The sequence below is a fragment of the Lynx rufus genome, unplaced genomic scaffold (genome assembly GCF_022079265.1).
Source record: "Lynx rufus isolate CCGP_SWC_20201006 ecotype Redwood Valley unplaced genomic scaffold, mLynRuf1.p SCAF_18, whole genome shotgun sequence".
NCBI lineage: Eukaryota > Metazoa > Chordata > Mammalia > Carnivora > Felidae > Lynx > Lynx rufus.
In genome coordinates, this window is record NW_025814832.1 from 36351029 (window position 1) to 36368707 (window position 17679).

The 17679-nt window shown below is 40.6% G+C and overlaps 1 protein-coding gene across 8 annotated transcripts in view; it reads right to left on the minus strand.

The window, feature by feature from the left end:
* CEP112 (centrosomal protein 112) overlaps positions 1-17679 on the minus strand; it is a 420870-nt gene that overhangs the window by 248682 nt on the left and 154509 nt on the right. For all 8 annotated transcript variants that reach the window (XM_047081540.1, XM_047081543.1, XM_047081542.1 and 5 more), the window contains one exon: positions 6102-6237. In XM_047081540.1, coding sequence (XP_046937496.1) covers positions 6102-6237 — 136 coding nt within the window. The remainder of the gene's footprint in view (positions 1-6101; positions 6238-17679) is intronic.

A 17679-nucleotide genomic window follows, 5' to 3' on the forward strand; every position in this document is an offset into this window, starting at 1 on the left:
TCTTCTTGAGACAGTTTTAGTAATTTGGGTCTTTGGGTCTTTCTCTGAATTTGTCCATTTCACCTGAGTTTTGTAATTTGTTGGCATAAGTTTATAAAATATCACCTTGTAGTTCTTTCATTTTCTATAGGATCAGTAATGGTGTCCTCTCCTCTTTTATTCCCAACCTTGCTAATTTGCCTCTTCTCACTTTTCTTCCCATTAGCCATGCTAAAGATTTGTCAGTTTCGTTGATCTTTTCAAAAAACCAACTTTCGGCATCATGAATTTTCTCCCCCCCCCTTTTTTTTTTTTTTTGCTTTCTACTTCTTTGTTTTCTGCAAAAATATAAAGACATTTTCTATTTCCTTTCTTCTGCTTGCTCAGGTAGAAGCTTTTCTTTTTCTGGTTTCTTTCTTTCTTCTTTTTTTTTTTTTTAAACATTATTTGTTTTATTTTGAGAGAGAGAGAGCATGTGTGAGCAGGGGAGGAGCAGAGAGAGAGGAGAGAGAGGATCCCAAGCAGGCTCCGCACTGTCAGCACAGAGCCCCATGCAGGGCTTGATCTCAAGAACTGCGATATCATAACCTGAGCTGAAATCAAGAGTCAGACACAACCAACTGAGCCATTCAGGTGCCCCCTCTTTTTCTGGTTTCTTAAGATGAAGTTTAGGCTACTGATTTGAGAACTTTCTTTTGGGGTATAGACGTTTAAAGCTATAAACTTTTCTCTAAGTACTGCTTTAGCTGCATTCCATAAATTTTGATATGCCCATGTTTTTGTTTTAATGCAGTTCAAAATATTTCCTCATTTTCCTTGTAATATCTTCGTTGACCCATGAGTTGTTTATGTTATTTAATCTCGAAATATGTGGGGACTTCCCAGATTTCTTATTGTTGTTTATTTCTAATTTATTATCATTGAACACATTTTGCATGACTTTAATCCTTTTAAATTTATTGAGAATTGTTTTGTGTCCAAGCATATGGTCTACCCTGGGGAATGTCCCACGAGTGCCTGCATGGAGTGATTACTGGGTGGAGTGATTTAAATACCACCCAAATCTCAGACTCCCTCCTGACTGGCACAATCAAAACAGACCCAAAGCAGCAGAGCAAAGGCTTTGGAACTTCACTGAAACTGAAACCCGCCCACAGAAGAAGAGACAGGACTTTTGCTCTGAAACAAACTAGGTTGATAATCTGCTAAAACGAGAACCTCAAGATCATCGGGGAAATTCCAACCTTACCCAGAGAGTATACTAACAAAAACTTGACGAGCATCTTGAGACTCATCCATGTTGTCGTAAGCATCAGTAATTCATTCCTTTATATTGCTGAGTAGTATTCGGTTGTATATACTGCATGTTGATTGTTCTTTCAACTTCGGAGGAACATTTGGGCTGTTCAAGTTAGAGGCTTTTGTGAATAAAACCGCTATCAACATTTGTGTACAAGGCTTTGTCTGGATATGTCTTCATTTCTCTTGGTTAAGCACATAGAATGGAATGAGTGATAGATGGTCACTGAAAGTTTAACATCTTAAGAAATTGGCACTTTTCGCATAGGCAGCATGTGACAGCTCCATCTAATAGCATCTTCACCAACATTCAGCATTATCAACCAATCTTTATAGTTTTTTTTTAAATGTTTATTTATTTTTGAGAGAGAGAGAGAGAGAGAGAGAGACAGAGAGACAGAGTGTGAGCCAGGGAGGGGCAGAGAGAGAGGGAGACACAGAATCCGAAGCAGGCTCCAGGCTCGGAGCTGTTAGCACAGGGCCCGATGTGGGGCTCGAACCCATGAACCAAGAGATCATGACCTGAGCTGAAGTCAGACACTTAACCGACTGAGCCACCCAGGCGCCCCTGCAATCTTTATAATTTTAACCATTCTAATGAGCATGTATAGTGGCGTTTCATTTGATTTTAATTTCCCTGATGAATGATGACCTATTGAACATCTTTTCATGTGCTTATTAGTCATTTGTATATCTTCTTCTGTGAGGTGTCCAAAATTTTGCCTATTTTTTTTTTTTAATTTTTTTTTTTTCAACGTTTATTTATTTTTGGGACAGCGAGAGACAGAGCATGAACGGGAGAGGGGCAGAGAGAGAGGGAGACACAGAATCGGAAACAGGCTCCAGGCTCTGAGCCATCAGCCCAGAGCCTGACGCGGGGCTCGAACTCACGGACCGCGAGATCGTGACCTGGCTGAAGTCGGACGCTTAACCGACTGCGCCACCCAGGCGCCCCAATTTTGCCTATTTTTAACTGGGTTGTTTGTCTTCTAATTACTGAGTTGTAAGATTTCTTTTATACTCTAGATACAAGTTCTTGGAAATATTTGTAAATCTTTTCTCCCATTCTCTGGCTTGTCTTACTTCCTTTTGTTGTTTTTTAATGGTGTCTTTCAAAGAGCAAAAGTTTTTAATTTTGGTGAAGTGGAATGTAGCAACTTTAATTGCGATTAATTTCTGATTTTATTGCATTGTGGTAAAAAAAATATGTGCTGTCATATCAAGTTTTAGAAACATACTGAGTGTCTCTTTATGGTCTACTAAGTTTTATAACTGTTCCAAGGGAGTAGGACTTTAACAGGTCATATTTAAAGGGTAGAAAGTAGAAATATAGGTATTGTATAAACTGTTATTTAGACCTCCTATTTGTTTTGTTTTCGCCCCCTGATCTTAGATGGAGAAAACTATATGAAAGCTCCCCAATGCTATTTAATTCTCCATGCATTCCTAACATTTTTTCATATTTGAATACTCTTGCCTTTAGCATGCAAAAGTATATCCATTCATCTAGTTTATTAACTTTATTATGATAGTATTATATTCTTTTCTGAATACAAGTGACATATTTTTATAATCTAATATAATTTTTGTGTAAACTAGTTGTATCTTTTATAAACAGCATACACATGGATTTAAGTCAACTAGTCAATATCTTATTTTACTAAAAAAATTAACCTATTAATATTTATTATGACAGTTACATACTCTGTCTCATTTTGGATATCTCGTTCTGTTTCTACTTCTGTTCCTTTGGCAACATCTCCTCTCAAGTTTTGCCTTTATCTCCTTGAGATTTTTATGAAAGTGTAATACCTTGTTGATTTGATTTATGCCTAAGCTTATACATTCCAAAACTATTTTAATCTGCATTTCTCTGATTTTAAGATCTTTTGAGTCTCCCCTTTCCATGGCCAAGAATTTTAGCCTACTAAATTGTTTTTACGTTGTTATTAAATTTGTATTGGCCACTTTATATACCTTCTTTTTCAAAACTCAATAAACATGAGCATTCTTTCTTACAATCAGAGTTGTAACAATTAGTTAAACTTGTTTTTATTTTGTTGGATTCCATTGTTCCCTACTCATCCTTAAATATGATGGTTTCCCCATGTGTGCAATGTCTTTGGCTTCATCTCTGGATTGGTTGATCTGTTCACATAATTTTTTCCAGAAAAGAAACAAGCAGTATACATTTTATGAGCTCTTACTAAGAATATGTTTTTCTGTTGATTTTGCAAGTGAAAAACTCTTTGGTTATGTATAAAACTGGGTCACAACCTTCCTCCTTCAAAACTCTGAAACATTATCCATTATTTTTCTAATTTCTTTGCCAGTTTCATCCTGTCTAGAAACTTGTGGGATTTTCATTTTTATTTTTGAGGTGCATTTTTTTTCCCAGAATGTATCCAGGTTTCATTGCATTAATTTTACTTAATATGTGTGGCCTCTTTCTTAGAGATCATGTCTTCTTATACAAAGATACTACTTTTCTGATTTTTTTTTTCAGAATTCCACCATAGATCATTTTCAGAAGTATGCTTTTATTCTGTAACTGCTGAATACAAATGTCTTTTTCCTGTTCTACAGAATGCTTTCACAAGTTCCATGCTGTTTGCTTGTTTGTTCTCCTTCTTACCCGTGAGTACCGTGACCTGCTAATATTACATCATCAGCTCCAAGTGGAAGAGTGAGCCAAAGGTACCTGTCATGGTCTCACGACAGCCTTCCTCAGAACTTGCACTGTCAGTCTCAGCAATTTCAAATGCCTCATTTTTAGCCTTCTCGACTCTATACTTAAACTTTCTTGCCAGGGGCCCCCTCCTTCAGTATTTTCTGTATTCCTTAAGTGTCAAGCTGATCAGAGAATTTCCTCTGTAGCTCCACTGCATACTTGGACCAAATACACATTCTAGGGACCGGGCCCTGTTCCTAGCAGGGAGCTGGAAGATGGACATCCAAGCAGCAGGGTCTGGTCTCCACCTTCTGGCACAATTACTCTGCAGGAATCCAGCTTCTGCCCTAGGCAGTGAGGGGGAAAATGGAAGAATGGGATCTCAGAGCCCCATTCTCAAAACCCAGATTCACACAACTCAATAGGAGTGGAAATCCGAATCAAGAAAATAACAACAAGAAAGCACAGTTCCAAACTAGTCAACAGTACAGGGCTCATAGAGATCCTTCCGTAGGGATGTTTCCACCACCCCATATGTGCTTGGGGCTCCTGAGGAAGTGAACTCCCACTGAAAAGGAGATCACAAACACGACTGCACCATTTTTTAGAATGAAGAAAACCTGAAGAAAATAAACCAAACACCCTTGGCTAGAGGAGCTGATAAATGAAACGTGCTACATTCACAGGCTAAAATACATTCAGTGTTAAAAGGACTGCACTAAATCAGCATGGACAGGGCAGGGATACGTAAAGTTAAATATAAAAGAGCAGCCTCGCACCGAGTGGAAAATAAACTCCAAGCAGCCAGTTACAAAAAAACAAAAAAACACAAACAATAAAGTATAAAAGAGCAAATAAGGCATACGTGAAATCTGTAGTATTTACCTAACTTTTAAAAAGTAGATGCACAAAAATTTTTAGATGCATGTAATATGTATAGGCATAACGTATACATATAAGATACATGAACATTATATATGCACATAAAAATATAAAAGAGACTGAAATAATACACACTACATTAATGACACTGGTTTTCTCAGAAGTGGAAAGGAGGGAGTAATGTGACTAGATACGAATAACAAAGCAAATGAAAACTTCATCTGTAGGGTTGCAGTTTAAATAAACACCGTGTTAACAATGGTTGATTCTTCATGAGGGGCACCTAGGGGTTTGCTCCCTGTTCCCTTTTCAAATTTTTTATTTTCTCTCAAAACTAAAAAGCGTTCCACTTCACCTGTGCACGAACTGGAGACGGCCTCTGTCCTGAAATGTCAGTTGCCAACAACTTGCCGTAACTGACAAATACAACACTACTTACGGAACACGGACGAGCACAGACACGGTTAACCTGAGCCCCTGCACCACTGGTGGGTCACGGGGTTTTACTTGTAGGCGGATCCACGAGACACACTCTTGCCATTGCCACATTTGTAGCTACGACTTTAACTTCATGTACTTATTTTGAGAGAAACAGAGTGAGCAGGGGAGGGGCAGGGAGAGAGGGAGAGAGAGAAGCAGGCTCTGTACTATCAGCACAGAGCTCCATGCAGGGCTTGAACTCGCGAACCGTGAGATTGTGACCTGAGCCGAGACTGAGAGTCAGAGGCTTGACCAACTGAGCCACCCAGGTGCCCCTATAGCTACGCCTTTAAATGACTACTGTGGTTTTGCTTGAAGGCGAATCAAGGACTCCTGAAAGGAGGAAGCTGGGCCCATCTCCTTGCCTGCAGAGCTCCAGGTGGGTGTCCACCCTCCTCCTTCCACACACTGCCACCAAGGTTTGCTGGTCAGCGGCCACCCGGTGGCCCGGGGAGCACGGAGAGGCACGCCAGAGCTACATGCCGTGGCTTCCTCACGTCACACGCTCTGCAGGGAGCGGGGGGGACCTGCCGGCCAAGCCCTCCCGGCCAGGGCCCTCCTTCTTGGCCGCGAGGGACCACCTCTTCTTTCCAGGCTCCGGGGGGAGGTGGGTGTCCTCCTCTGCCAGGGCTACTGTCCCTTTTTCATTCTGAACCTGTGACCCAATAGTATGGCTAATTTTGATAAAACTTTGGTTAGAAGTAAATATGTTTCTGTCATATAAAGATCAGAATGTACCTTCCTACTGAGAGAGCGACTTTCAAAAAAGATGCCACAGCGGCCTCCTCACCTGCTCTTTCATTTCGGCGTAGACTTTCTCTGAGTTCAGTTCCACCTGCCGCTTAAACTCTTCCAGGGCAGCATCCGCCTGCTGGGCCTGCGACCTCTGAACTTCAGTCACACGAGTCAGCTGCTCCTCTTTCTCCCTAGAAAAGTCCAGAAAAGCTTCAGAGTTGAAATGTAAAATAAAAGAACAAGGCTTGAATGAAAGGGCAGTATTTCACCCTCTCTAAAATAACATTCAGATTGCAAGTTTTTGATCCAAATTCTATAAAACTTCCCTTTCAAAAGTTGACAATAAAATACTTTGTCTCCAGAAAAAGAGACAGAGTGTTCTGATGACTAGTCTCAAAGATTTCTCTCAAACTGCTTCCAAAGAGTTCCTTAAAAACAAAACCCGTTTAAAACCACTTAGCTCCATCAACTGATGGATGGATAAACAAGAACAAGATGTTCAAGGTGTACCATGCAATATTATTCAGCCTTAAAAAACACTGAAGTTCTGGGGCACCTGGGTGGCTCAGTCGGTTAAGCGTCCGACTTTGGCACAGGTCATGATCTCACGGTGCATGGGTTCGAGCCCCGCGTCGGGCTGGGTGCTCATAGCTCAGAGCCCAGAGTCTGCTTTGGATTCTGTGTCTCCCTCTCTCTCTCTCTACCCCTTCCCCCACTCACACTCTGTTTCTCTCTCTTTCTCTCAGAAATAAACATTAAAAAATTAAAAAAAAAAAACAAACAAACACACTGAGGTTCTGACACATGCTACATGGAGGAACCTTGAACACGGGAAGCCAGAGACAAGAGGCGACATATTGTACGTTTCCATTTATGTGAAATACCCAGAAAAGCTAAGTGCTTACAGACAGGAAGTAGATTAGAGGTGGCCAGCAGCTGGTGGGGGGGGGGGGAGGGAGTGGGCAGGGGGAATGAAGAGTGACTGCTAATGGATATAGGGTGTCTTTTCTGGTGATGGAAACGTCCCGGAATTAGATAGTGGCGATGGTTGCACCTCCTTAGGAATATACTGAACTCTGCTGAGATTTGCACTTTACAAGGATGAATTTTATAGTATGTGAGTTATATCTCAATTTTAAAAAAGCCACATACCATTAGAGATATCTCTAATATGCATGCGTAGCAGTTCACCTGTGGGGTGACAGGTGCAACGCAGCCACTTGGTGGCCTGAGATTGTGCCACCGCCCTGCAGGACACGTGCCTACTGATCACCATCTCACCTCTTTACGTCTTGAACTCAAGTTCTATGGTCACAGGGGCTCAAAACACAAGAGAAATCTCTGCAGAGTCACACAGGGAAAAAAATAAAGGCTTTCGGTTATAAATGCATGAAAGTTCATGATGGCTAATACGGAGTTCTGACTCGTGCTGGGCCCGGTGCAAAATATTTTTACATCTCTTCTCTCCTTTACTCTCAAAGCAAACGTGTATCAAAGTATTATTATACCCTTAGTTTTAGAGAACAGGAAACTGAGGCTTAGGGAGTAGTTCTGAGATACCACATTTAGTAACGGATCAAGCCAGGACCGGTCCCGGCCGTCTGACCCTGAGCTCATGCTGCAGGCTACTCTTCTGCTTTCCTGATTTTCCAGGTGCCATACTTTAGGGTCTGAATGTGTCCCCTTAAAGGAAATGAATGCTCTTCTAAACGAGGTTCCAGAGAGATCCCATGACCCCTTCACCAGGTGAGGACGCAGGGAGAGGACGCCAGCCCCGAACCAAGAAAAGGGCCCTCATCAGAACACCACCATCCTGGTGCCTTGGTCTTGAATTTCCCAACCTCCCAGAACTGTGAGAAATAAACTTCTGTTGCTTATAAACTATCCAGTCGGCGATATTCTGCTACAGCGGCCTGAGCAGACTGAGACATCACAAATAAGATCAACTTGGTTCATCTTCCCTAAATGCAAAAGTTTACACACGTATAAACATCATCTCCTTAACTGCAATGCCAAAGAATGCTGTGTGTGTGTGTGGGGGGGGGGGTGGAGTGATTTAACTCACACAAATCCAATTGTTTTTTGTTTACTTATTTATTTTGAGAGAGCGAGAGAGAGCACGAGCAGGGCGCAGGACAGAGAGAGAGGGAGAGAGAAAAATCCCACGTGGGCTCCCCACTGTCAGTGCAGATCCCGACACGGGACTTGATCGCACAAATTGTGAGATCGTGACCTGAGCCCAAATCAAGAGTCGGATGCTTAACCCCCACAAATCAAATTTTAGGAAAACATCATGACGGGGCGGGCAGGAGCGCGGAATCCAAACAATGATGCTACTGTCTTTTAAGACGTGGACAAACGGTAATTTGAGTGTTCTGACTTACTCAGATCTGAGCTTAAAAACCCCTCTAAGACACAGTAACTTTCAGGCTTTCCAATAAGAGCACACATGTGATACATGTGATATAAGATATCAAAATACCAAACTTTCTCCACAAATACTGAAAACTTTCTCAGAGCTTTAACGCAAAAATACTGAGAAGTGTCACCCAGTTTCCACTTCAGCAGGATCCTCCTGTCCCTTTATAAAAAAAAAAATGTGGCAATGCGTATTTAGTTTCGAGTCCCCCTCCCCCCACCCCAGTTTGGATAGTCTCTGCGTACAAGCTGGAAGAAGATATTCCACATCCACCTTCCCCTAATTTTTCATTGTATACGATGTGCGTCTACCTCTTCATACCCACCACACAGCCTTGTACCTGAAGAAGACCAAATCCACACACACCCCCGCCCCCGTGCTAAACAAGGCAGCTTTTCCACTGAAACCCCTTTCCACACGTCTGTTTCACAGGTGGAGCCACTATTTTAATGCCCCCAGGGTTTAACACTCGGCCCCAAGGTGTGTGAGGCCCTGCATGAGAGCAAAGCCATTGGAGGTGGTGCTGCGTGCCAGATGTAGCTCCTGGTCACTGCGTTTTACAGCGATGTGGGTACAGGTTTCTGGAACTTTTTAAAAAGCTTTCCTTTAAGCGGTTTGCTTTAGGTGACTATTCAACAGGAACCGGAGTACCTTGCCGTCCTCCATTTTTCTTACACGTTGTTAAAATGAAACGACTGTAATGTTAACCGGTTGCCAAATTCGAAGGCTTAAATGTTTTGTTTCTTTGCCACTTAACGTTAATATTAGCTCCTAGACAACAGTGATTAATAACCGGATATTAATACTGAAGACTGATTCAAGAGACATCACCACACAAAAGACTGAGCACTCTGACGGCAGGAGAGAATTTTAATTTGGTCTGGTGTGTTTTCATCCTTCTTATAGTACCCTGCCCAAGAAGGAGGAGGAAGACTTGACTAGGGTTTCCCTGATACGAACATGGACTATTTTGTTTAAAAATTCAAATATCTGAACACTAACGCAACATATGAGAACAACACAAAGTCATACAAAGTATATCGGGTACCATGTCCTAGCCCTAGGTTGGCAAATGCGATGGATATTTGCCATAAACATTTTGTCACACATGTTCAGTGGACATTTTCTCTGGTGCGACAGACCCAAATGACTGAAGGGGGCTGCCTAGGAGGCTCCGTTAAAAGGATTCTGAGACCAGGCTCAGAGGCAAAGGCCACCGTGGTCGATGAATACTGTCCCCTTGTAGGTGTTTGGGGTTAGACGGCACAAGAGCTACTTCCGCACTATCCAGGGACTACAGTGATTAGTGTATCCTGTGTTACTCTTTCGTTTTTAAGCCTCCTAAAAGAACTTGAAAAGGGCTACTTCCTATCAGGATTACAATTTTTCAAAGGTTCACTTTGCTTGGTCACGTAACAGTCAGTTACGTGCTCCATAAACACGAAAGAAAGTACATTGGACACTATTTGAAAACTTTACAAATTCATTTCTCATAGAATCTAAAAATTATGTACCATTACTTGGCCAAAAGAAAAGTTTTGCTAACACCTGTTATAAAACATACGACCAGTGGCTGAATGTTGAAAGTCAGCTGTTTTACACTTTTTGCCCAAATATCCACAGGAGCCGTTTAGTTAATGTAAACACTTTCAATTTAATAGGGCAAATATTTTCTCCATCATTTCATTCTTACCTACCAAGTTTAGCCATTTACTTTGTAACTAGCTTACAGCCACATAAATCAAAGTCATAAACTTTACCTATAATCAGGTATATATCACAGACCATATTTAAAATACTGTTAGGGGCGCCTGGGTGGCTCAGTCGGTTAAGCCTCTGACTTCAGCCTAGGTCATGATCTCACGATCCATGAGTTCAAGCCCCGCGTCAGGCTCTGTGCGGACGGCTCAGAGCCTGGAGCCTGCTTCAGATTCTGTGTCTCCCTCTCTCTCTCTCTCTCTGCCCCTCCCCTGCTTACGCTGTCTCTCTCTGTCTCTCAAAAATAAATAAATGTAAAAAAAAAAAAATTTTTTTTTTAAATGTTAAAAAAAAATTTGAATACTGTTAAAGCCTTGTGCAGTAAGGCACATCTTACCTTATAATTTCTATCCTGACCTACAAATACAAAACATTGTCATATATTAAATAACAGGTATGGGGAAGTGAAGAAACCTTCCATCTAGCTTCTGGTCCCACCACACTTGCTAATAGTAAGCTAAATATCAAAGAAGACCTCACTCAGTATAAATCACGACAAATACATTGAGCTCCACTAATATGTAGGAAGCTTCTCTCTTAATATAAATAAAATATCTGTCTTAATTTAAGTAAATAGATGATATTCATTTCAATGAAAGATCCATTTTAATTTCTATCAAAGTAATGAGGTAGAAGTGAAAACTTTCACCATTTGAAAAAGAGAAACGTCTGCTCCTGAGAACAGTTTTCCCTTTTACCAATGATTCCAAATTGTGTCCTGTAAGAAGCAAAAAAAAAAAAAAAAATGACTTTGAAGATTATTTTTTCCAGTGCAACTAGTTGTGGGGCCGAATATAAATGCATCGCTCAAATGCCTTAAAGCAGGGCCTCCTTGAAGATAAAAAGGTGGGAAGAAAAATTTGCTTTTTAGTTCTGATTTATTTATAAAATGCAGTAAATTTTCCTCATCGGAGAATATAAAGCATAAAGAAAAAAGAAGCTGCATTCTTATACAACCACAAGCCAGCTCAGATGAAAGGATGTTCTGAAGTACATGATTATTCCAAAAAGGCAATAAAATGTAGGAGACTAATAGACTACAATTTGGTATTTCTTGAGCTTTACAAGCTAACATTTATATGTGCAGGCCAACCTTAATTTGAAAATCTTCCCTTTGCACATTTCTTCACCAGCACTTTTGATAATGATGGCAGTGATCCAACATATATTTATAAGGCTTCACATTACAGGATACTTCATTTGCTGCCAGCGTGGCATCTCCACTGGAAACTCCAAGAAAAAAACAAAACAAAACAAAAAAAAACTTCAAACAAGTCTGAAAAACAGCTAGAAGAGTCTCCATTCCCTTTCCAGCTGGGCTGAAAAACAAGACTTTCAAGCAGCTATAGCCTCTACGTTCGTGGCTGCTGATTGGTGCTTAAAGGGAATACAGTGAGTCAGTCAAAGACACGAAGATACAACTCCGACTTAAAAGGCACTAAAAATAATACCTTTCACCAAGCATGATAAATGAAGGAAATTCTTTGGCCTCTTTTTCACACAGCTGCTAAGACTAGTGGCCTCTGCTAAATTCTTGTAAAAAAAGGAAAAAAAAAGGTAAATACTGTGAATATCTACACATTTGTTACTTCAAGAATCAGAAAGAAATGTACAGTAAAATGGAAATTAGTATTCTCTCCATATTGGAAAGATGACAAGACTCCTCCATTGATCTACGGATGCAACACAATCCCTGTCAAAACCCCAGGTGACATTTGGCAGAAATTGACAAGCGGACCCTAAAATTCATATGGGATGCAAGGTACCCAGAAAGCAAAACAATCTTGAAAAAGAAGAACGCTGGAGAACTCACAAAACTTATTACAAGCTGGGTTAATCAAAATCGTGTGCTACTGGCATAAGGATACACATATAAATCAATGGAACAGGATTAAGATCCCAGAAATAAACCCTTAACATCGATGATCAGTAGACTTTCAGCAAGGGTGCCAAGACAAGTCACTGGAGAAATGGCAGTTTTTACAACAAATGACACTGGGACAACAGGATATTCATTTGCAAAAGAATAAAGTTAAGATTCCTTCTTTACACAATACACAAAAATTAACTCAAGATAAACCACAGACCTCAATACAAGAGCTAAAAAATAGGAAAGTCTTAGAAGAAAACAGGAGTAAATTTCTGTGACTTTGAGCTAAGCAAAGCTTTCTTAGAAGTAACCAAAGGCATAAACAAGAAAATAAAATATAAACAGATTCAGCAAATTTAAAAAACTCTTGTGCTGCAAGGAATGTCATCAAATATGAAAGGAAAATCCACAGAATAGGATAAAATACTTGCAAATCATAGATCTGAAAAGAGACTTGTATTAAGAATACATAAAGAACTCTTACAGACCCATAATTAAAAAATAAAGAACACACTTTTTAATAACATTAAAAAATAAAGCACCTTTATCATTAGGTTCTTTATTAGAAAATATTTTTATTAAAAAACAAAGAACCTAAAAATAGGTAATGAATCGGAATAGATGTTTCTCCAAAGAGGATATACAATCGGCCATAAGCACATGAAACGTCACTCACTAGAATCGGTCATCCAAAAAATGCACTTCAAAATCACAATGAGATACCTTTACACAACGTCTAGTTTGGCTTATAAATCACAAGACAGATTGTAGCAAGTATTGGTGCTTTTGTTTTGTTCTGTTTTGCATTTACCCTGCGTGGCCTTTGTGGAGCTTCTTGAATCAATATAATTATGTCTTTCATGAACGTGGAAAATTTTGGCTATTACGTATTAAAACATTTCTGCCTCTTTGCGCTCTTCCCTCCACTTTTGTGACTCAAATATACTTTATACATTGTCGTCTTCCAAGTCCCTGCAGTTCTTTTTTTTTGGGGGGGGGTTATGTTTTTCTCTCTGGCCTCAGATTGGCTAATTTCTATTAATTTGCACATTCACCGAATCTTCTTGTTCTCCATTCTGTTGTTATATTCAGCCCACATTTTAAATTTCAAATGTTGTATTTTTCACTGTTTTTCACTCCCGAGATTTCCTACTTTCTCACTCATTGCTACCAATTTTTCTTATTGCCCTGAGCACAACTATAATAGCTACTTTAAATTTTTTATCTGCTAACCCGAGCGTCTAATTCATCCTGGGGTGGTCTCCATTGATCATTTTCTCTTGAGAATAAACAGGTCATGTTACCTGTTTTTTCATACGTCGAGTATTTTGGGCTTGTGTCTTTACGAATGAGACACTGTAGAGAGTGTGGATTCTGCTACTTTCCTCTGAATGGTATTAATGGTTAATTTTAATTGTCAGTTTTTAGCAGGCAGTTCACTTGGCTGGATACAAACTATAAATTCTGTCTCCTCTGCAGAAGACAAAAGTTCATATATAAAAGTTCGGCTCTTTGAGTTTTACCTAAGCTGTTTAGAATCTTCTCCAACCATGCATGTTTCACAGATCAGCCAGAAATATGGGTGGACCAAGATCACACAAAGAATTTGGGGCCCTTCCCTGCTTGCTCACTTTATTTCCTGGGTGTCCCTCCATCTGAGTTTGTCACTGGCTGCCCTGATCTTTCACCTGGTTCTCTAAGCGCTAAGACCACAGTTATTGGGGCGCCTGGGTGGCTCAGTCGGTTGGGCGTCCTGACTTCAGCTCAGGTCATGATCTCACAGTCCGTGGGTTCGAGCCCCGTGTCGGGCTCTGTGCCAACAGCTCAGAGCCTGGAGCCTGCTTTGGATTCTGGGTCTCCCTCTCTCTCTGCCCCTCCCCCACTCGTGCTCTGTCCCTCTCTATCAAAAAATGAATAAACGTTTAAAAAAATTTCTTTTAAAGACCACAGTGATCGACCCAAATTCCAGCCGTCCCACATGGCACCAAATGTGGGAAAATGAATGCTATAAAGATGTGAAATTCCCTTTCTTTCTTCCAAGTATGTCCTCCTTTCTACCACCTCTTCATATTTATCTGTTCTCCAAGGCCATCCGGTAGTTGTATTTTATACTTTGTTCACAGCTTATATTTGTGGGAGAATTGGTCTGATAGGAGCTTACTTGCCATAATATAAACTGGAACCTCCCCTCTTTGTTGTTTTGACTGGTAGGTTACCACTTATCCCGTAGGGGTTCAAATGCCAAGTTTTTGGACAGAACTGCTATTTCTTTTGTCCTTGTCAGCACTTTTTATATACTGCCACTGTAGCATTTTATATACACTATCACAGTTGTTAATTTATACATTTGTCTTTTCTAGGATAATGAAATCTCATTGAGGCTCGGGGAATGGACGATGTGGGGACACAGCTGTCTTCTTCATATTTATGTTAGATACCTTGAGCATGCCATATGCAGAGAATAATTCAATATTTGTTTCATAAGCCTACATTATATCATCTAGATAGAACCAGAGTAAACCATGGAACATAAAAAAATTCCTCAACCTCAGCACTACTGACACACGTGGTCAGATAATTCTTTGTTGTAAGGACCTGTCCTATGCCTTGGGATACATTTAGCAGCATCCCTGGCCTCTACTCACTAGATCCCAGTGACAATGTCCCCCGCCCCCCAATTCTGACAACCCAAAAATGTCTACAGACGTGCCAGATAGGCCCTGGAGGGGCAAAACCATGCCTGGTTGAGAACAACTCGTTCTTTATCAAATTTCACGGAGTGAAAGAAGCCTTAGGTTTCATTTGCTTTCTGGGTGTCCGATTTGCAAACAAGGTTTTGGTCACTGTTAATGGAGAATGACCGGAAAAAGCAATTACCATCCAACTTCTTTGAGAATCCAATGTCATGCATTGCTTGTAAATGACTATAATGACTCCACCACCAGGAATTTGCTCGTTCTTACAGTGTGTGTCTTATAGGTGTTTTTGACCTGGAGAGAGAAGACCCAGATAACCCCAAATTGATGATGATGATGATGATGATGATGATGATGATGATGATGATGGTGATATGCTTATATTAATAGCTCCTTGCAGTTTAAGAGTTTTGGCACATATCTTCCCAACTAGATATAGGCTTCTAATGGAAAATGTTAAAAAGAAAGTAAAACTATTAAGGGGCCAAACTGATAATTACAGTTAATTAAGACAGTATACTCTGCAGGCTAATTGTACTTAACATGTATAGATTTTTCAGTGTCGAGGAAGGAATATTTTGTGATTACCGAGTTGGAATGAAAGACACCACAAGTTGTTTCTTTGGTTCATCAAATGACCTTTGAAAGGCAGCAGAGGAAGAGTAAATTCAGATATGAAAGGAAGAGAAGTAGTTATGTCTTAAAAAGACAACCTACAGAAGACAAACTGAATGCTATCCAAAATATAACTGGAAGAATAGTTCATACGTGAATGAGGGAATCGTGGTAGCTAAAAAGTTCTTGTTGCACAGAATGAAAGGGTGACTGGTGAGATTCTCAGCATTAAGGACGTGATGTAGGGCAGACAGAGGTAATTCAGTAATGAAGTCCATGGAGCTACATATGAAAGTAGCTTGGTGTATTAGTTTCCTGCAGCTGCTGTAACAAATTACTAAACACTGAGTATTTTTTTTTTCAACGTTTATTTATTTTTGGGACAGAGAGAGACAGAGCATGAACGGGGAGGGGCAGAGAGAGAGGGAGACACAGAATCGGAAACAGGCTCCAGGCTCCGAGCCATCAGCCCAGAGCCCGACGCGGGGCTCGAACTCACGGACCGCGAGATCGTGACCTGGCTGAAGTCGGACGCTTAACCGACTGCGCCACCCAGGCGCCCCAACACTGAGTATTTTAAAACAACAGGAGTTTATTCTCTCTCCGTTCTGGAGGCCAAAGGTCTAAAGTCAAGGAGTCAGTGGAGCTATACTCCCTCTGGAGGCTCTAGGGGAGAATCCATTCCTTGGCACTTGCAGCTTCTGGAGACTGCTGGCATTCCTTGGCTGGTGACGGTGTCTCTCTCTGATCTATCTTCGCATCACCTTCTCCTCGGTGTCCCTTCTCCACTGTTTCTCTTTATTTAAAAAGATACTCATGACTGTTTTTAGGACCCACCTGGATAATCTCACCTCCAGATCTTTAACTCAGGTACATCAGCAGAGATCCTCTTTTCAAATAAGAACATTCACAAGTTCTGAGGATTAGGATACGGACATACCTTTTGGGGGCATCACCGATCAGCCCACTACACGTGGGTTGATAAGGTACAGTCTACTTTCTGTTTGGGGGCTCTGATGCTTAGCTCTACATCAAACTTCTGTTCAGCTTGGCACACAGAAGGCTTCACTTCAAATACACTATATCCAAGAGCCCACTTAAAGTGACATCATCAAGACAGTGACATAAATCATCCCCACCTTCAGTGCCCCTCACCAAAAGACCAACTAGCAACTATCCATAGACAAGATATCATTGTGAGAATCCCACACCCAAGGGTGTGAATGAAGCACCCGCATTGGACCACAGAGACTGGGAAGGATTACATTAGAAAGGTAAGAGGAGTGTCTACACTCTGCATCGTCACCTACCCACCTCAGGCCAGCATGACACTACACCAACAGGGCCACCCTGGTTTCTCCAGTGGAAAAGGGGGAGTTCATGATGGACACCCAGGTCCTCCAGTATTGCAGGATGCTTCCCAGAAATCCCACTATAGTAATCAAAGCAGTATGATACTGCCATTTAAAAAAACAAGAAAACAAAAACAAAACAAACCCCAAAACCAACCAACAAACAAAAAACAGACCAGTAGAACAGAATTAAAAGCCCAGAAACAAATCCATGCATGTACAGCCAACTAGTATTTGACAAGAAAGCCAAGACTACTCAATGGGGAAATGAGAGTCTCTTCAATATAGGGTGTTGGGAAAACTGGATATTCACATGCAAAAGAGTGAAATTGGGCCTCTATCTCACCCCACTCACAAAAATTAACTCAAAATGGATTAAAGACTTAAATATTAGGCCTGAACCTATAAAACTCCTAGAAGGAAACAGGATTATAATCTTGACATTGGATTTAGCAATGACTTCATGAATATGACACCAAAAGCATAAGCAACAAAAGCAAAAAGAAACAAGTTAGACTAAATCAAACTGAAAAGCTTCTGCACAGCAAAATCAATGGTCAAGAAAATGAAGGCAATCTACACAATGGGGGAAAACATGGCAAATCACATATCTGATAAGATAAGGGTTAATATCCAAAATATATAACTCAATAGAAAAAAGCAAATAATCCAATAAAAAATGGGCAGAGAAGCAAAATAGACAATTTTCCAAAGAAGATATTCAAATCGTCAATAGATACTCAAAGGTGCTCAACATCATTAATCATCAGGGAGACGCAAATTAAAACCACAATGAGATATTACTTCAAACCTGTTAGAATGGCTATCATCTAACAGAGATAACAAGAATTGGTGAGGATGTGGGAAAAAGGGAGTACACACACACACACACACACACACACACACACACACACAGGAATATT